General features: G+C 39.8%; 3 protein-coding genes across 4 annotated transcripts; 1 reads left to right on the top strand and 2 right to left on the bottom strand.

Annotated features, from left to right (window-relative positions):
- The first annotated feature begins 14 nt into the window (after positions 1–14).
- On the top strand, positions 15–3192 carry LOC106372306 (aspartokinase 1, chloroplastic). Its single transcript, XM_013812485.3, has 13 exons — positions 15–499; positions 586–668; positions 755–795; positions 967–1121; positions 1323–1472; positions 1558–1653; positions 1730–1846; positions 1931–2050; positions 2134–2226; positions 2317–2433; positions 2516–2632; positions 2715–2777; positions 2850–3192. The coding sequence occupies exons 1-13, from the start codon at positions 95–97 to the stop codon at positions 3003–3005; spliced, it is 1713 nt and encodes a 570-aa protein (XP_013667939.1). The 5' UTR covers positions 15–94; the 3' UTR covers positions 3006–3192.
- On the bottom strand, positions 3156–5459 carry LOC106372308 (inactive leucine-rich repeat receptor-like protein kinase CORYNE). Its single transcript, XM_013812487.3, has 2 exons — positions 3627–5459; positions 3156–3544 (listed from the first exon to the last, which is right to left on the bottom strand). The coding sequence occupies exons 1-2, from the start codon at positions 4532–4534 to the stop codon at positions 3235–3237; spliced, it is 1218 nt and encodes a 405-aa protein (XP_013667941.1). The 5' UTR covers positions 4535–5459; the 3' UTR covers positions 3156–3234.
- Positions 5460–5662: 203 nt separating this feature from the next.
- Positions 5663–10980, bottom strand: LOC106372304 (ADP-ribosylation factor GTPase-activating protein AGD3). 2 transcript variants are annotated; one of them, XM_048769230.1, is made up of 20 exons: positions 10805–10980; positions 10602–10700; positions 10403–10472; positions 9886–9962; positions 9680–9780; positions 9512–9582; positions 9307–9369; positions 9154–9198; positions 8985–9050; positions 8841–8888; positions 8627–8722; positions 8499–8540; positions 8154–8369; positions 7944–8075; positions 7633–7860; positions 7135–7542; positions 6902–7047; positions 6738–6831; positions 6185–6660; positions 5663–6117 (listed from the first exon to the last, which is right to left on the bottom strand). In XM_048769230.1, exons 1-20 carry the CDS (start codon positions 10963–10965, stop codon positions 5982–5984), a joined length of 2775 nt encoding a protein of 924 aa, XP_048625187.1. In that variant the 5' UTR covers positions 10966–10980; the 3' UTR covers positions 5663–5981. The 2 variants fall into 2 exon arrangements, with proteins under 2 accessions (XP_048625187.1, XP_048625188.1); XM_048769231.1 differs by having other exon boundaries at positions 6738–6822.
- Positions 10981–11870: the final 890 nt, after the last annotated feature.

Below are 11870 nucleotides of genomic sequence, written 5' to 3'. Positions count from 1 at the left end.
AGGAGGGTTTAAAGTTTTCATCTTTGGCGTCTAATAACCCGTACGATTTCTCTCCACTTCTATCAATACACATTCTCGGTCTTCTTCTTCTCCGATGGCGGCTGCTAGGGTTCGGTGTCATTGCAATGCTCTTTTCACCAGCCACCGGAACTCGTCGACGCTACCGATCTCTCCGACTCGTGTCGGTTTCACAGCTTTGAAAAGCCCGAGGAAGTTCTTGTTGTCCATTGGAGATGGCTCCTCCTCCTGCACAAGGAATGTTTCGGGTTCATGTCTCAAAGGCACTGTGCGAGCTGTTATGGAAGAGGAGAAGACAGGCGCGATAAAGGAGAGGGAGGTGGAAGAGAAGAGATTCACGTGCGTGATGAAGTTTGGTGGATCCTCGGTGGCAACGGCGGAGAGGATGAGAGAAGTGGCGGATTTGATATTGGCGTTTCCGGAAGAGAGTCCGGTCGTTGTTCTTTCCGCTATGGGGAAGACAACCAACAATCTCTTGCTTGTAATGTCTGAAAGCTCTCTCCTTTGTACTTTGTTATTGATGTTTAAAGTTTTGAGTTTGAGCTTCTGAGTTGTTGGTTAGTTTAGGCGGGAGAGAAGGCTGTGAGCTGTGGTGTCTCTAATGCATCTGAGATTGAGGAATTGAGCGTTATAAAGGAATTGCATCTCAGGTTTTGATTCACTCTACATTAAAGTATCACTTTCTCTGCTCGATGTTGGTTTTGGTAAAGAATGTGTTTTGTTGTTGTTGTTTCAGGACAGTGAAAGAGCTCAAGATCGACCCCTCTGTTGTTACATGTAAGAATAGTATTGTTTGCTCATGTAACTTTGTACACTTGGAGCTTTGTTCTTGCTATTTTAAGTAGGCTCATTAATGTTTCATTTGTGATGAGTTTGGTAATAATCCAAGAGCCTTACTACATTTATTGCTTTTTTTTTTTTTTGTTAATTTGGGAAAACATTTTGCAGCGTTTTTGGAAGAACTAGAGCAACTCCTGAAAGGTATAGCGATGATGAAGGAGCTGACACTTCGAACCAGAGACTACTTAGTCTCTTTTGGAGAGTGCTTGTCCACAAGGATTTTCGCAGCGTATCTTAATAAAATCGGTGTCAAGGCACGCCAAGTATGTCCTCCATCATATTTTAGTATTTGTTTAGTTCTCTCTGGAAGTAGTATATATATTTTGTTTTGTTGACTAATATGAGAACCAGGCTGAAAGTGTATATACTTTGAATTGGTCATTAAACTTTTGTTTGAGCTTTCTTGTGCACAATCAAATTCATACATTTTTTTCTAGTAGCTAACTAGAGTATCAACTTTGCAGTATGATGCATTTGAAATTGGTTTCATTACCACGGATGATTTCACAAATGGGGATATATTGGAAGCAACTTATCCAGCTGTTGCCAAGAGATTATATGATGATTGGATGCATGATCCTGCTGTTCCTATCATAACGGGTTTCCTTGGGAAGGTATTTTGCTAAAAGTTTGATATCTTCAGAATTTGCATTTCAAGTTGTTGTGTGGTTTGCCTAATTAGTTAAAAATCAATAATAGGGATGGAAAACTGGTGCGGTCACTACCTTGGGTAGAGGTGGCAGTGATTTGACGGCAACCACAATTGGCAAAGCGTTAGGTTTGCAAGAGATTCAGGTTCTTTTACAGCCTTAAAGCTCAATGGTTTTTTTTCTAAACATCTCTGTTAAGTTTGGATGTTTGTTTGGAGTAGGTGTGGAAAGATGTTGATGGTGTTCTAACATGTGACCCTACTATTTACAAAAGAGCTACACCAGTACCCTTTCTAACATTCGATGAAGCAGCCGAGCTTGCTTATTTTGGTGCACAGGTCCCACTCTACTTGGCAGTTATTAGCGGCAACACAGAAAATTTGTACAGTGATTCAAGTAAAAAATTATAATTGTTGCTGCAGGTCTTGCACCCACAATCAATGAGGCCAGCAAGAGAGGGTGAGATTCCTGTTAGGGTTAAAAATTCTTATAACCCTAAAGCTCCTGGAACTATCATCACTAAAACAAGAGACATGACCAAGGTTTAGAGTCTCTAAATTTGTTATCTCTTATGCAGCTCATGTCCTTCACAGAGAACTAAAACTTATGCTTCTTCATATGACAGACTGTTTTAACGAGCATTGTTCTGAAACGCAATGTGACCATGCTGGATATAGCAAGCACCCGAATGCTTGGGCAAGTTGGCTTTCTTGCAAAGGTAAGCATGTACATTTATGTGGTATTCTCCAGTCTATAATTATAGTGTTAATAATTAACATTACCTACAAAACCTCACTATATTGGCCAGGTATTTTCGATATTTGAGGACCTTGAAATATCCGTAGATGTTGTTGCCACTAGTGAAGTCAGCTTATCTCTGACATTGGACCCGTCTAAACTTTGGAGCAGGGAACTGATTCAACAGGCGAGTTCTTGTTCAATCCCAAACACTTTATTTTCCAATCCATATAAAGTATGCTTTTCTCAAAGATCTTTCCCTGTAACAGGAACTTGATCATGTAGTAGAGGAACTTGAGAAAATTGCAGTTGTGAATCTTTCTAAAGGAAGAGCTATAATCTCTTTAATTGGGAATGTTCAACACTCCTCCCTGATTTTAGAGAGGGTTAGTAGATCTCTTCCCTCCTTGAATGTTCTCATCAAGAAAGACATTTCTTACCTAATTGTTTTTTTTTGAATTCATGCAGGCGTTTCATGTTCTTTGGACAAAAGGTATCAATGTCCAGATGATATCACAAGGAGCATCCAAGGTAACAATAATACACTGCTTATCACAAAACTCTCTTTTAAGTACACGCCTAACAAAAATTTCTTTCTTGCAGGTAAACATTTCGCTTATAGTAAATGATGACGAAGCTGAAGGATGCGTTGAGGCTCTTCACAAATCCTTCTTTGAGAGCGGTGACCTCTCGGAGTTACTGATACAACCCAGACTTGGCAATGGGTCACCTGTTAGGACAATGCAAGTAGACAATTGACTTTGACCAGCTCATTGCTTGATCTGCATTTTTCATTGTATTGCTTCTGAGTTCTACGTACGTTCATTAAGAACTTCCTTGTTGTCTACTACTTGTTTTACACTTTTCATTTGTTATGAGAACAATTTCTTGGACCATTTGTGTGATCTATTTTAATCAATAAGAGAAGAAATATATTGAGATGCAACTACATATGTTACACAGATATGTTTGGTACAAGAACATTGGGCTAAAAGCTGTGTAGTTGTGTAAGCATGTGTACAAGCTCATCACTTGAAGGCCGATCTGCTGGAAAGTCAGAAAGACAGATAATGGTGATCCGTAACGCCATTAACATCTCGTCTTCCTCCACTTCCTCCCCAAGAATACTCTTATCTAAACCTTCCCTTACTTCTCCCGTTTGCTGCAAATGCTTCAGCCACTGTCCTAAGCTCCCTCCGGTTGCACCTTCTATACAGAAAGGATGTGTAGGGTCTCTCCCGGTTAAAAGAACACCCAGTATCATCCCAAAGCTGAAGACGTCACTTTTATCTGTATATCTGTGTCACAATGATTAGCAAACCAACGTTAGTAAAAGAGAGTTTAACTCAAGAGGTGACAGCGTTGATTCTAAGCAAGCACCTGTTAGTTTGAGAAGACTCAGGAGCTGAGTAGCAAGACACTGATGTATGTGAAGTAGGAATGATCTTAGCCAATCCACAATCAGCAAGCCGAGGCTCAAACTCAGAATCCAACATCACATTCGTAGGTTTCAAGTTGTAATGAAGAATCTGCTGCTCACAGCTGAAATGGAGATACTGAAGCCCTTTGACAATTCCAACAGCAACTCTCAGCCTTATCTCCCATCCTAGCTCTAGTTCTTGAGCTCTAACCTTAGTCATCACATCGTCAAGACTACCGTTCGGCATGTAATCATACACCAGCGAGAACTCATCTGATTCACGGACATAAGCTCTTAAACTCATCAGGTTCCTGTCCCTTAACCCAGCAAGAAGCTCAAGCTCCTTCTGCAGCCTTCTCTTAACCGACTTAGTTGCTGCTTCTGGTGAGCCGCCGTTTCCTTCAAGCGAGCCTAGTCTCTTAACCGCAACCACTAGACCATTATCAAGCACCATCTTGTAGTATTTACCGTTAGGGTCTGAGCCGAGCAACTGGATACCATTAGCAAGAGCTGCGTGGAGAGACTTAGGTGTGATCTTAGGGGAAAACACCACAGGGCCTTTGAGAATTGGCGTTTGTTTCAGGTACTTGACAGTGCAACGAACCAAGAAAGCTAATGCTAAGGCCGAGAAGAATCCTGTTAAAACCCCTGAGACGATGCTAACAATGATAACCTTGGTAGTGATTCTTGATTCGAGTGGTGTAGATGAAGGTGGAGCTGTGGATAAGTGTTTCACAGCTCTTCGCCGACAACTTGCGCTTGAGGTTGTTCTTGAAGAGAAGACTAAGAAGATGAACAAGAGGAGATAGACAGTGTTGCAATATCTCTTTCTTCCTCTTTGCTCCATTGAAGGGAAAGAAAAAAGCATATAAGTTTTTCAAGATTCGGACACAAAAGCTGAAGCTGTGTTCAAAGCTAAAAGAAGCAGAAAAAAGTGAAATCTTTTTAATTCTACAGTGAAGCTCTCTCTCTTCCTATCCTCTTCTTCTCCCAAACCCACACCAATATATTCTCGAGAAAACCAATGAGAAAGAGAAAGAAAAAAGAGAAAAGGGAATCTTCAATTCAAAATCTTTACAAAGAAGATGAATGGAACCATTGGCTCAAAGATTCTTATCTAAAATTCTCCCTCTTTTCCTCCACAATTGAAAAAAAAAAAACTGAAATTTTCCAAGAAGCTACAAACAGAAACTCAAACTATGTCTCAAAATAATCAAAAGGAACAAACTTCAATGATGTTTTTTTTTTCTCCCTTGGTTTCTACATATCTTGTGGTTGAAACGATGAACCAAACAAACAAAACTATCTAGCAACCAGACAGAGACACACAAACGAAACAACACACACACTCTAGACCTCTTTTCAAGAAACAGTATCTGCGAGACCGTGAACTCTCTCTCTCTCTCTCTCCTCAAAAAAAGCATGACCATCCTTACACTTACACCCAAAAGAATACAAGAAAAGAGGAAAAATGGGTTCCCGCCTTAGAGTGGGACCTCATATGTCAGATGGTCATACTAAACATGGGTCCCGTCGCCACGTACGCGTACGAAAGGCAGCTCTCGTTGCTTGGTCATGAGTGGCCGAAAGCAAAGACATCGAGTTCCGTGAAGAGGGGAGAATGCGAGAAGGAGATCTCCACCGTTGAATTAGATAAGCTAAAAGAGATGCAGAACCGTTGGATGGGAGGGAGGCTTGGGAATGTGTGCAACTTTGTCTTAGCGTATGAGATTATTACACAAAAGATGTTCCCTTTGTTTGTCTGAGAATAATTTGCTTTTCTCCTTTTACTGTCCTTTCAATAATTATAATTTTAAGTTCATTTTTTTTGGCTAAAGTAAAAACTTTTGCTTTTATTCAAAGTGATTTTGTTTTCAGATTTGAACACGTTTTTGAAGACTGTTTTGTTCTTGTACAAGTCTATCATCTCTCAGCTCAGATGTTGTTTTGGTATATGATCTTACTAGCTTTGAATCGGTTCTTATGTGGGCAGAGATTCAAAACCAATACCATAGATTATATATATAGCTAATGAATCGTTTTATGGTCAACACTTCTGCAAGAAATGAACAAGCCGCAAGTTGCTTACACAAACTGAGGATGCTATAGTCGTACACATCAAATACACACAACGACACAACACAATATAACTTCCCATTAAGCAGCCTATATCCATCACAAAACATACAATACTATGGAGGCTAAGCATGCTCGAGACAAGTGTAGGATGAGGACAATTAGAGGCCCTGAAAGTAATGACTGAAACATATCTCCCAAGACTTCCATGCCCTTAAGCTTCTTTCTGTGTCTTTTTATCAGCACTGTCTGTGATTGTAACCGTTTGCAGCTTCTGAGAGGAGAGACAGGACTTCTGAATCAGTAAATTTCGACTCTGCAGCAATGTCGAGAGCCGTTTTTCCTTCTCCATTGACGGCTTCCGTGTCAGCTCCCCTGCAACATTAACTCAATCTGTGTTACTACCAATAGGATCTACCAAGAGAATACGTTGGGAGATTACCTCGTGAGAAGCAGTCTTGCAACTACCGCTTTGCCTCTGAGGATACAATAATGCAACGGCGTTTGCCCACTTGAATCCGTAGCGTTCACATTCGCACCGTATTGCAGCAAAAGCTCCACCATCCCAATGTCTGCTTTCTCGCAAGCACAGTGAAGCAGAGAGCAACCTCCAGTCTCCTCTGGTGGAATACTTGAAGAGAATCCTGAGGAAGTTCTATCGAGCAACTCGTTTCTTAACTTGAGTAGCACGTCCTCGCGCGTTGGTGGCCTCTCAGGTATTAACATTACTCTGGAAAGCGTTAACGAAGAGCTGGAAGATGGTTGGTCATACACAGCATTCACATCGGCTTCACCGTTGACGATAAGACGGTAAACAGACTTTTTATCATTGGCAGAAACTGCATCCCACATTTGTTGTGCAACTGATTGTGGGAAGTCACAGTCTCTTGATCTCCGAACAAATAGCTTCTCAGCATACTGTGGAATGACCAAAAAGAATGTTCTAAATAAACTCTGACATAAGGAATCAAACAAAGGGTAAGAAGCTTACAAACCTTAGCTTGTATATACTTCTCCTTGACAGATATCATATCAGCATAGCTAGGTTTTCCAGTGACCAGCACTCTTGATTTATCAGACCTGCACATTCTTGTGATTAAGGTTCTTATAGCTTTGGATGAGAGGGTCAACATTTGAATTATAAACGGAGGTTTTTTACCCTGTTAAGCCTGGATCGACATGGAAGGCGCTCCTTGAATGAAGCAGCTCCTCCCAGACCGTGTTTGCAAAATTATTCCCAAGAGCTTGGAACAAAGTTATAACAGATGGCTCCCATACTTTCACATCCAGAGTGAGTGACCTAACCTGTAACCAACAGCCAAATTTTTCAAATTGCTCTAAACTGATTTCAAACTAAAGGTCCATCCATGTTCAGATTCTTCTATCACATACCTTTGATATATGCACACCAAGGTTACGGTGAACACCAGAACACTCGATACAGACAAGAACACCTAGGTTTAAAGAAGCCCAGTCTGGCTCTGGAGCTCCACAATCCGCACACTTGTCATTCCCAAAGACTTTTCTCAGGACATCAATGGGCTTCTCACCCTTTCTAATGGACCGTTGCGGCTGGAAATTTCTAGATGGCCTTTCATGGTACCCCATAAAGCTCCTCTCACATACAAACTCATCAGTAGTGGGGTGATCATATTCAGAGCTTTCATATGAGCTACTTTCACTAGCGGACCGGTGGTGGCCACTCTCCATGGGGCTACCAGGGACCTGAGAACTAAGCAGTGATGCAATAACCCCAGTGATCTTTTCTATCCAATCCATTTGATCCAGTGCGCTCTCAGCCTGCACTAACAAACAATAAGTTAACACTGAGTGAAAACTATTGAAGGTCTAAAGGCAGCAACAAAGAAACAAACACTCTCTGAATCAAACCTGCAATGTGTAGTTTTTTGAAGGTGAAATGATCCTAAAGCAAAACCTCAGATCTGACTGATCAGCGTCTACTTTAATAGTTGAGGTAAGCAAGTTCACTGTATGCCGAGCTACAGACTTCTCATCATGCACTCCTCCACCATGATTATTCGAAGAAAGCCACCTGCTTAGAAGTCCAGACCCAAGCTCTGAGCTGTTTCTCTGTCCAGAGAGCTGGCTCCCAGACCCCTAAACATCAAATGAACATATTTAATCTGCACTATTCTGCTTTTTTTTTTACAAATAAAAGATTATATAAATACAAAACTCACAGATGGTTTGCTACATTGTTTCCGGTAATAGTACAACATCCCTCGGCTGTCAAGAACAAAGAACCGTCTTTTCCAGTCTCCTCTCAGGTTTGAAGAGCGTTTAGAGAGATAACCTTGCCGTATTGTTTGCACCTGAAAGTAGCATGAAACGTTAATAGCATTCTTGTGAAGGTGTCTCATTCATATATAAGAAGGATTTATTAATTAAACCTTTCCCCTTGCGGCAGATTGCATTACGGCGTCTATCATTTTGTGAGAGCTTCTACCAATCGCTTGTATGCCATCTCCATTTGGGGATCCATTAGCACTATTTGAACCATACCTGCTCTCTCGATCAACCTGTCTTTTGTACTCCTGCATCTTCTCGTCAAGTGCTGCTTGTTCATAATTTGATCTCTCTCTGGACTGTTGTGCATAGGTCAACACCTGCAAAAAGAATTAAAGAGTTGAAGTATAAATATTTTCCTAAATGCTACTATCTAAGCGTTCTCAGCACATTAATAACATGTTAAAACTCATAAATGATCTTAGAAAAGTTCATAGAACTAAACGGACCTGGTTGATATATGGTTCCATCTGATGCAGTAACTCGTAACCCTGAAAGTAACCACATTCAGATTTTACACAAATCTTCTCAGACTATTTTAGTGTTCAGAAAATTGTGAAGAAGCTGATAAACTTACCTGTTTGAAGTAGCGAAGATGTGCATCCATCGTTCCGCTGACTGCTTCCAAAAATTCAAATCTTTTCTTAGCTTCAACATTTGAGAGAGTAGTCACCTGAGCATGAATAAGGGAAACCAAAGAAAACAAAAGATTATTCCAACATTAGCATTAATGTGACAAGAGGGTATATTGATTTGAAATTAATAACCAAGATCAAACAAAAGAATATTACAAGGTTGAATCGAGCTTTCTCAAACATAGACCTCGAAGTGTGAAGTTCCTGACAGTGTCAAAATATGTTAGTGACACATAGACAAAAGAAAAACTAAATACTTGATATTCAAATGTTAGGAACAACTAAAGTTATGCATCATACCTGTTCTAAAGCAGCAGCAACGTCACTTTTTGTACCTTTCCTCAACGATAGAAACTTCTCACGGGCCTAAAGCACAATAGAAACTTAATCAGTTCACTTCGAAACTAGAAACAGAAACCAACAGAGTCGAGAACACGAAGACGAAAACTTTTCCTGACCATAGGGATACCTGATCATACGTAAGGCTAGCTTTGTCAAAGCGCTTCCGAGCTTCCTGTTGGGGAAAAGAAAAATGATCTCTCAGGATTACATATCCAAATGGGAAAAAGAAATATCTGGACTATCCAAAGCAGGACCAAGAAGAAAGAAAGAAGCTTTGTACCTTAACCTCATGCAAGTCCATATTGGCAAATTGAAGCAATCTGTCATTCAGTATATGTTCCACCTGACAATGAGAACTCATCAAAACATATACAGCAAGATTGATAGGACTTTATCTAATTTGGAAATCTATACAATGTCTAAAGGTGAAGCAATTTCTATGTAAAGACCATTTCCAGTTAAATAAGACAAAACTATTAGCATACCTGTGACCGAAGAACTTCCTTATACGTCCCAATTTCCCTCAACGCAATTGTAAATTTCGTCATTACAGGTCCTGTCACGGCAAGTTAGAGTCTATTTATCACCTTCGATGAAACTAGTTTTATTTTCCAACTTTCAACAGATATATGCTACTGAAGTCAGAGGCATACCTCCAAAAGCCACACTAATGGGATCATTATGGCCACCACCAAATGTTTCAAGTGCACTAGCGAAAGCAATGTCTCCATCATATGCCTCGCCTAACCCTTCACTGACAAATCAAGGACAATCTTTGTGTTAGAAGACATGTTCTCATGTCTGTTTGAGCCAGAAGTACATCTACAATCCTACATATTTGCGAAAATGTAGAGCATACGTGTATTTGCGGCATCCTTTGTAAAACTTTAGACTTCTTTCCCGTAATATTTCTGCACTCTCCTCCATGCTTTGTAACTGTTTCAGAAAAGAAAAGAAAAAAAAAAAAAAAGATATGTAACACAGTAAGAACAGCACATAACTAGAAGGCGAAGTACATCACACAGAGCAGGTTTTGGACAGAACTTGAGCTACGCTAGTTACTCTCTTTACATCAAAGTTGTAATCTTTTCTGCTCATCTAGAGTATATAGCAAGAACTCCAATTAAAACAGTGAGCATGAGAATACAAGTAAGAAGATAACACAGAAGTTCCATTATAGTAGTTTAGGGGTATAAATGTCGGTGAAACCCCAAAATTCCAGACATTACCACATCCTAAGGGCTCCAAAGTTTGTATCTTTTCACAACCTAAAGGATAAATCTTGCTTGATATGACACCAAACTCTAACCTGAGACGCTAAAAGACTCGAGAGATGAGGACAAAGGTGAAAGAGACCAAGATATGTAGAAACAAACCTGTTTGCGGAACATGGGAGAGTCATCAAGCTTGGTGAAATGCATTTTGGGTAAATGATTACTTCCCTTTCTTCTTCAACACAAACACCAGTTAACATCACACGGAAGAAACCAAACAAAAACAAAAAAAAACCTAAAAGCTAAAGACAACTATGTCTCCCCAAAAGAGAAAAAAACTGAGATCCTCTTTCCCTCCGACCTAAACTTGCCGAACTGACAAAGAAACCAAAGTCGATGATCTTCCCAAGTCTCGAGCTTTAGCGTAATTCGAGCTGTTTTTCTTTTGTCTAGACGAAACCTTCAGTGAAATCGAGAGAGAGAAAAAAAAACAGGTGTGGTTTTATTTAGATGTAAGTGTCTCGGGAGTAGAGAAGAGAGACAAAAGAGAGAAAAGAACTTCACCGTCTTCGTGATATTCTTTTTACCGAAAAGGCGGCGAAACTGTGTCGTACAATTACCGCCGGAGGTGGAGAAGGTTGGTAAGAGACGGCGTCGTTTCGAGGCTGTAAAATTAAAAGAAGAGGGAAAGGGAGTAGAGAGAGAGGACTGACTGTGGTCGTCATCTGAGAAAACAAGGACTCCTGTTTCTCACGCGTTTTAATACGCGTGTGATGTTATGAAGTGCGAGTTAACGATGCGCGTGTAGTGAACGCAATCCTGATCTGTGGAGTAATGATAATAGCTAAGGGGGTGTGGGACCCGCGCTCTGGTTGCTTCTCCATTACCTTTTGTTCCGGAGAGACAGAGAGAGTGGTCCGTGGGGTATAAATAATTAAAGATATTTTTAAATTTCTTTACAAAAATAAATAAAACACTTATTATAGGGTGGAAAAAAATGGTAAAGCAAAAAGAAAAGGGAGTTAATTTGGAAAAAAATGGACACCAACACATCTTTTACTTTTTGTTGTTGGCAGACTTTACAGTCGAATATGAGATTCAAATTCACATTGTTTAATCATAAATTATGATAAATTGTACAGCTGCTAGAAAATTGTTTAATCATTACCGATCATATACACCTTTTAGCCCAAAGATCGTGTTAAACATAGTTTTGCAATCAATCTTTGTTCAAACCAATCGGTATTCGCTTATCCTTGGATGAAAGTTTCTCCTTCATAATATTCATGTATCCGGTCTAGTGTGGACATGTAAGTTTAGATACTTAGGTAAAAGAAATATATAACAAATATCATTCCTTTTTTGGTCAACATTATCATCATCAAAGTAACCAACTTGTTAATATTTTTCAACTTGACCTAATCTATTCTATCTGATGACTCTGGTCTTTCTAGTCAGATTCTCGCATCATATCATATAGTAAATCTTATGTTTCTCTCTCCTATTATTTCCGACCTACTAATCTAATACTAGTACTACTATGTAATCCCTTTTTCCTTTCTAGCTGTCCCCTCTTTCATTTCATTAGACTTGAAACAGGCCCACGAGTCGTAAAATCTTTTTGTTTTAT

Source organism: Brassica napus, chromosome C9 (genome assembly GCF_020379485.1).
Source record: "Brassica napus cultivar Da-Ae chromosome C9, Da-Ae, whole genome shotgun sequence".
Classification (NCBI taxonomy): Eukaryota; Viridiplantae; Streptophyta; class Magnoliopsida; order Brassicales; family Brassicaceae; genus Brassica; species Brassica napus.
Note: the sequence above shows the minus strand (reverse complement) of the source record. Positions and strands in the feature narration are given on the sequence as shown.